This window comes from Alligator mississippiensis, chromosome 2 (genome assembly GCF_030867095.1).
Source record: "Alligator mississippiensis isolate rAllMis1 chromosome 2, rAllMis1, whole genome shotgun sequence".
NCBI lineage: Eukaryota > Metazoa > Chordata > Crocodylia > Alligatoridae > Alligator > Alligator mississippiensis.
Genome location: NC_081825.1, coordinates 179,161,751 through 179,168,944, shown reverse-complemented (window position 1 = coordinate 179,168,944; position 7,194 = coordinate 179,161,751). Strand labels below are relative to the sequence as shown.

Below are 7,194 nucleotides of genomic sequence, written 5' to 3'. Positions count from 1 at the left end.
CTGCCCGGGTGTGGGCGTGCGCGCGTGGCCCAGGGGTAGCAGCGCCCCAGGCGCAACCGCCGCCTCGTGCCCAGGCAGGGAGGGGCGGGGCAAGCAGCCGTGCGGGCGCCTGCTGAGTCACACCGCGGTGCCCCAGGGAGCGCGCCCCCCTCGCCGGAGCAGAAGGCTGAGCTGGGCGTGGCCACGACGTAACCCACGCGCCGGGGCCCCGCCCACGTCGTGACGCGCCGCGGTCTATAAAGGCAGCTGCCGCAGGGGGGGTTGCGCTCAGAAGGCACAGTCCCTTCGTACTTGTAGCCTAGCAAAGCGCAGCGTCGCGCCAGCCTAGCGGGGGCGGTTCCTGCTTCAACAGTGTTTGGACGGAACCTGCCGCCGCTTCTGCCCGCTCCGACCCTCCTCGCCGAAGCCGTAGCCCCGCCATCGCCATGGCCACGTCCCCTTCTCAGGTGCGGCAGAACTACCACCAGGACTGCGAGGCCGCCGTCAACCGGCAGATCAACCTGGAGCTCTACGCCTCCTACGTGTACCTCAGCATGGTAAGCGCCCCGTCCTCGCCCTCGGGCCGTACCAACCCCCTCCGCGGGGGGCATACCATCTCAGCGCCGTGGCTGGGGCGACACATACCACCTCAGAGCTGGGGGGAGTACCAAGTAGGCGCCGCGGAGGCTGGGGGGGCTGTACCAAGTTGGTGCCCGGAGTGGGGGGGGGGCGGGAGTGGTGGCGGCCCCGACCGTGGCGGTGGCGCAGTTGGTGCCGCCCAGCGCGCGGGGCCCTGCAGGGGCTGTTATCGCGGGGCCCGGCCGCACCTGGCGCGCGATAGCGGGCGGCGCCGCCCCCCTCCCTTCTCCTCCCCGGGGAGCCCGCAGCTGGGCCTCGGGCGCACAGGCCTGCTGCTCCCGGGCTGCGGCTCCCCTGCGCTTAGTGCAGCGCATCCCGGGGCTGGTGGGCGCCAACTGCAGTGCTCTAGCTGGGCTGTGCCTTGTGGGTAACAAGGCCGGGGGGGTGGCTCTGAGCCCTAGTGTGGAAGAGCAGGGGTGCATCCTTGTGCCAGCTCCAGGCATCCGGGCTTGTTCAGAGCGGGATTCGCTACTGCGGCCCCTCCCCCGGGCTCCTGACTTGCCAAGCGTGTTCCCCACGGTGCAGCCGTGCGTAGTGCCTTGGTTGGCAGACATCTTCTCCTCTCCCAGCACATGCAGGGGCGTGCCTCGCACTTTACCTTCTGAAGCTAGGCTCAGCAAAGCGAGGTTGGCCCCAGAACTGTCAAAATCGCCCTCTTCATGGATGTTTGGAGTAGCATTGCTCTCTAGACAGCCAGTCTGAGTGTTGGTGTTGGGTGGGCAAGTAAGATGGGGAACATGAACACGGCACTGTCTCCCTGCTGCAGTTGGTCTTCCAGCATCATTTTGGGAGAGGCTGAGGCACCCTGGGCTTTAGTCTGGAGAAGACTGAGGGGATTTAGTAGCCTCTGACTACTTGCAGGGAGGTTGAAGCTAAACCAGTAGTTCTCAACCTTTCTTTTTTTCCTCCCCCCCATTTGTGACCCCCTAAAAACTGTAATGGTGGTACAGGCCCCTTTGAATTGTAAGTGTGGGTATTTGTATACTTTTGATTGATCATAATCATCTTTTGTAGATCCCTTAGACAAGTTTACAAACCCCCAGGTGTCCATGGACCATGGAGTTGAAAACCACTGAGCTAGACTGTTCTGAGTGGTGGCAGATGATGGAACAGGGAGCAACAGTCTCAAGTTGTATAAAGGGAAATTTGGGTTAGATATTAGGAAAAGCTTTCTCACCGGGAGGTCAGTAAAGCACTACAACAGACTACCCAGAGAGGTTGTGGAGTCTCTATCCTTGGAGGTTTTTAAGACCCAGCTAGACAAAGCCTTGGTTGGGATGATCTAGTTGGGGATGCTCCTACTTTGAGCAGGGGTTGGACTGGATGTGACCTCCCGTGGTCCCTTCCAACCCTAGTTTTCTATGATTCTATAATTTGTGAAGTGTTGCTCAGGTGAAGAATACCCATTTCAGTCTTGGAAATCTAAGCTATGATTATGTCTAGACTTTGGTCACAGCATGAGAAAGAGGCATAGTGAGCTACTTAATATCTGGTATTGGGTAGTAGAATAGCTGAGCTCTTGGTGGGAGCTGTCCCACCAATCTTGAGGGCAGTTAATAGCCATTGTCAGTTGGTTAAATGGCAAATTACTACAAGCTCTCCTACCAGTAAACTTTTGCCATCATGGCAGCTGCTTCTCCGTTGGTCTGGCTACTGTATAGTTAGGGCAATACTGAGAATATCTGGGTTTGTAGCAGATTTGCTCCTTATAGCTGTGAGACTTGTTGGCCAAAGTCTTTAGTATCTTAATTTTGTTTTCAGTCTTACTATTTTGACCGTGATGATGTGGCTCTGAAAAACTTTGCCAAGTATTTCCTGCACCAGTCGCACGAAGAGCGTGAACACGCTGAGAAACTGATGAAACTGCAGAATCAGCGGGGTGGTCGCATCTTCCTGCATGACATCAAGGTGAGCAGCACTGCAAATGCACCTCAAGGACACAGAGTACATTGGACCTGCAGCCAACCTCTGTCTTCTAAAGCTAGGCCCAGGCTGGAAGGGGAGGAGTTTCTAAGTCGGTGCAGACTGTCATGACAGTAAGTGAGGGACTGGTGAACAACACTGACCTGACGGCCACTCTAATGCTGGTGTGCGTTGTAAAGAAAGGATGAGATGTGTGTATAGGGCTGGAGTTGCACTAAGCAAGCAGCTGTCTAAATTTTTCTGCTGGTCTGTTTTGTGAGGTTTACACAGGGGCATTCCCTCAGCCCAGCTTGTGCTTTGTGTTGCAGTGATGTGATGTTCTTTTTAGATCCATGGTTACCATGGAAACATGGAAATTATGATGGTGGTTCCAATGGCATGCTGTGCCTTCACCACAGGATCCCGTAGGAGTAGCTGAGCTGGGAGCTGGTACTGAACAGACCTTCAGCCAGTATAGATAATCAACCTGAGCCGCCATGTGTTGTGATTCTGACACTGCAATGTTCCAAGTTCTTCCTTATTGTGGAAGTATCTAATGTCAAAGCAAAAATGACAAATACAAGAGAATACTGCTATAAAAAGCAGGTGCATAGTTTTCTATCCATCTTATTTTCATGCATTTCCTCTTAGTCCCTTCTCCCTGCCCCCTATTTCTGTACCACAGTGGGAACCAACCTTCTTAGACAGGCAGGGTGAGGGACATACCTGCCATATTCCATTTTGATCCCATTCCTTTGTCTGATCTGCTGCTTTCTGCATCTTGCCTTATCTGCCACTGTGCTGCCAGCGCCCCTCCCCAATATGCTGCGTGCCACACACAGGCTGTTTATGCCACTTGTGGCATACATGCTACAGATAGACCATCCCTTCTGTACCACATGCTCTTAAATTGGGCTGTTCATGAGTATATGTTCTTAGGTTTTTTTGAGAACAGCAGTAACCATGTGAACTTCACTGGTTCCTGAATTAAATGTGGGAGCCAGGTTCCCAGCTCAATCCCCATACCAGGTTCTGGGTACTCATCTCTTCCTTTTTACACTCATTCTGGAGTTACTCTTGACTCAGATCAGTGACTTCTAGTTGAAGACCCTGTAACACTTAGGGTGCTGGTGAGTCTTCCCTCATAACACTTCATTCAGTCTTGCTCTTCTAGCCTATGTTTCTTGTCCAAGTGATGACATTTCAACATGTCAAGTGTTGAGGTTTCTATGTTTAGAGAATCTATCAGTACCTAAAGAAAGAATAAAACCACTGACTTTCAGTAAAGCTGATAGAGCTGTTCATATCTTATTAGTCCTTCCCATTGGACTATCAGCACTTCCTAAAAGGATAGCTTTTGGTATGGTTATCTGATGTTAAAAGGTGATGAATACTAATACTAATGAATACTTAAAAACAAGCAAAACAATGCCTTCCTCCCCCCCCCCCCACAAAAAAAAAACAACAAACCACAAAAAACAAAACCCAAAAAACCAAAAACCTGGATAGATGAGTATTTCTAGTAACCAAGTGTTCTCTATGGAGTATGTGCTGGAATATGGTGGTCTATTTTTAAGAAGCACATGGATTCTCAAATGCCTTCTCCATACAAGCGCTATCAACTCTTCAAGCTTACTATCTTCTAAGGTGGCTTTTAAACTTCAAAAGTAACTTTCAAGCTGAGATCCTATCAAATCAGGGTTTCAGCATGACTAAGAACAAAGATTGCTTTGTCTCATTGACCTACTGCTCCTGTGTTTGGTCTCTAGAAGATTAGTTGAGGTCTTGTGCTTTCCTCATAGAAACCAGACCGTGATGACTGGGAGAATGGATTGACAGCAATGGAGTGTGCCTTGCATCTGGAAAAGAATGTGAACCAGTCACTCTTGGAGCTGCACAAGCTGGCAACTGAGAAGAATGACCCTCACGTAAGTGGAAGTTGAAACATGGGTAGAATATGGAGGTCTAAAAGGGTACAGTCGCACACAGTCTTTGGCCCCATGGCCTGGTATCTCAAGAAAGCAGCAAGTATCTTACTACTTTGCCTTGGGCAGGGGTTCCCAAAGTTTTTATGCCACAGCCTGGCAAACCGCAACCGAGCAGTCACAGCTGACCGTGGCCGGACTTTCTGGCTGGGAGACAGATAAGGATACCCCCACCCCCTGGGCGGGGGGCAAACTCTGTGCTGCCACAACTTCTTCGCTCAGCTCTGGGGGGCTGCAGTTTGCTGGTCTGCGGCCACTTCCAGTCTGGCATCCGACCTGCCATGGCCCAGCACCAGGCTGCAGCCCAGGGATTGAGAACCCCTGGCCTAGAGTTAACATAATGCAGCTACTCACCTCCTGGAAAAAAGTTAATTAGATGGTGGGGTGGGGGGAAGGTTACTGTGGAAAAATGCATGGTGTGTACATACAGATTGTGCAGGACTGTCATGCACTACCACACCTGATACAACCCTTCATTCAAGTATAGTATTGAGTTAACTGACTTGTTCTGGAGCTAAGAACATACCCTTGACTACCCATCTGGAATAGGTAAGCTTAGTTCTAATCAATAGCTTGTTTGATATTTGTGGACAGTTTTGTTTTTATCCTTATTCTGAAGCAGAAAGCTGCTTCTAAGAAGCTTCCTGTTTTTCATGGTGTTTTAAGGTTTGGGGCTTCAATCTCCTGCTAGCACTGTGGTGTTCTTAAAATAGTTGTGACTGACCTGCTTGTTCAGGCAGGATCATCAAGAAATGGAGTGTTTTCTAAAAGTTGGAACCAGGACTTGAGTGGGAATGGATAGAAGTGTTGCATGGATTTGATGCAGACACACAAATGACTCTCTGGAGTTGTACTTCTGGAAATTCAAAGAGTAATAAGATTGGAGAAGGAACGAATAAAGACTCTCAGTTTACGTAACTAACTAAAGGCAGTTTAAAATGGCTTTTGTAGTTCAAAGGTAAAAATACCAAAGACTAAGCATTACAATGCTATACAGAGGGATACTCAAAAATAATAGGACACTAACATTGTTTTCAGCAGTAATGAAAGACTGGATGGAATTGCTTGTGATTTAAAAATATAAAAATAAAAAAAAAAAAATATATATATAGTACGGGGCCTGGAAATGGGGGTAGGCCTTGATAAGTTGGAGAACCAAGCTTCTCTTGAAGTTTTTGTTATGCTAAAAGCACTAAAGGCTTCTTCCCCTTCTGGTAATTGGGCATAATCCTGTTGCAGGAGGTGGGGATGTATTTCTATTTAGTCACTCTTCATGGTTCTTTATAAGGGAAAAGACTTCTTTTTTCCCCCTTTTTCTTTTAAGCTGAGAAATCCTAGAACTGCAGAGTTTGACCTTTGTTGAGGTAAGTTGTCTTTTTCCCTGGATGGAGAAATAACTTTTCATTTCCCCTTTCAGTTGTGTGACTTCATTGAGACCCACTACTTGGATGAGCAAGTGAAGTCTATTAAAGAGCTTGGTGACCATGTGACCAACCTCCGGAAGATGGGGGCACCAAAGTATGGGATGGCGGAGTACCTCTTTGACAAGCACACCCTGGGGGACAGTGACAACGAGAGCTGAAGCCTCAAGTTCAGCCACCCTGTGGGTTTTAGTAGGACTCCTATCTTGCTGCTCAGCAGTGCATGCATCTTTTTTTCTTTTATTTAGATAACCTTCTCATACTCTGTACTGAAAATCACTCTGTTTTCTTGTGTTGTGTAACACCTTGCAATACAATAAAGTGACTTGGTTCCAGTCTGTTTCAATTGCATTACAGTGGCAGAGATTCTTGCTCTGGGAGGTTTTGAGAACATGTGTCCCTGACCTTGGAGTTCCCATATATGCTGGGGATTGAGGTAGGGAAGTGTTAGTTGTCAGAGCACATCTTGGAAATGACTTGGCTCAAAAAGGAATTTAGGCATATGCCTCTGAATGTACCTGTCCCTTTGAATGAGCAAGGCATTTTATGTTCTGGACCAGGAGAATATGCTGCAGGGATTACTTGAGTGTTGATGTGTATGCCATAGCAATACACCATTGTAAAGGGGGTGCTTGGAATGTCTGAACTTGTGCTGCAGGGCAACAAATGCTAAAGCATCCTGCTGAAGTGAAACAAGACTTACACTATTGTGGCAAAGAGTCAAATGTGTGCATGCTTCTGCACTTATTTTACAGACTTGCGTGAAGTCCTGAGGTTTAAGAAACTTGTTCCTTGGGTAAATGGCATAGGGGAAAACAACTCCACTTACATTAGTTACAAGCCTATGGCATGAACAGTAGGGAACACTTGCATCTTACTGAGAACAGGAAAACCTTTTTCCCTTACAACACAATCTCTGGCATAGCCTCATAGAGCTGTAAATCATGTCAGTCCATACTAATGAATGGTAAGGCTGATGTTTGTTCGGCAACCATTGGTCCTACTGGATCATGGTGTATGGATGGGAAGTCACTCAGACCTCCAATGCTTATGCCAAGGCAGGAGTACATGGAGCAGGAGGCTGCCTAGACCTTTCAAATATTCCCCCCCCCTCCCCCCCGGCCACTGAGACAATCTACAGGCCAGGCCGAGTCCAGATGTTTGGTGCCTCCATGGCTGTATTTGCATAAGTGTCTGGGAATTGAAACTAGGTCTCCTATATGGCAGGCAAGGATAATACCACCACTGAACCACAGGGGACTCCTAAG

General features: G+C 48.8%; 1 protein-coding gene across 1 annotated transcript; it reads left to right on the top strand.

Annotated features, from left to right (window-relative positions):
* Positions 1 to 262: 262 nt before the first annotated feature.
* Positions 263 to 6,277, top strand: FTH1 (ferritin heavy chain 1). The gene is made up of 4 exons (XM_006274888.4): positions 263 to 536; positions 2,380 to 2,526; positions 4,323 to 4,448; positions 5,923 to 6,277. The coding sequence occupies exons 1-4, from the start codon at positions 426 to 428 to the stop codon at positions 6,085 to 6,087; spliced, it is 549 nt and encodes a 182-aa protein (XP_006274950.1). The 5' UTR covers positions 263 to 425; the 3' UTR covers positions 6,088 to 6,277.
* The last annotated feature ends 917 nt before the right edge of the window (positions 6,278 to 7,194 follow it).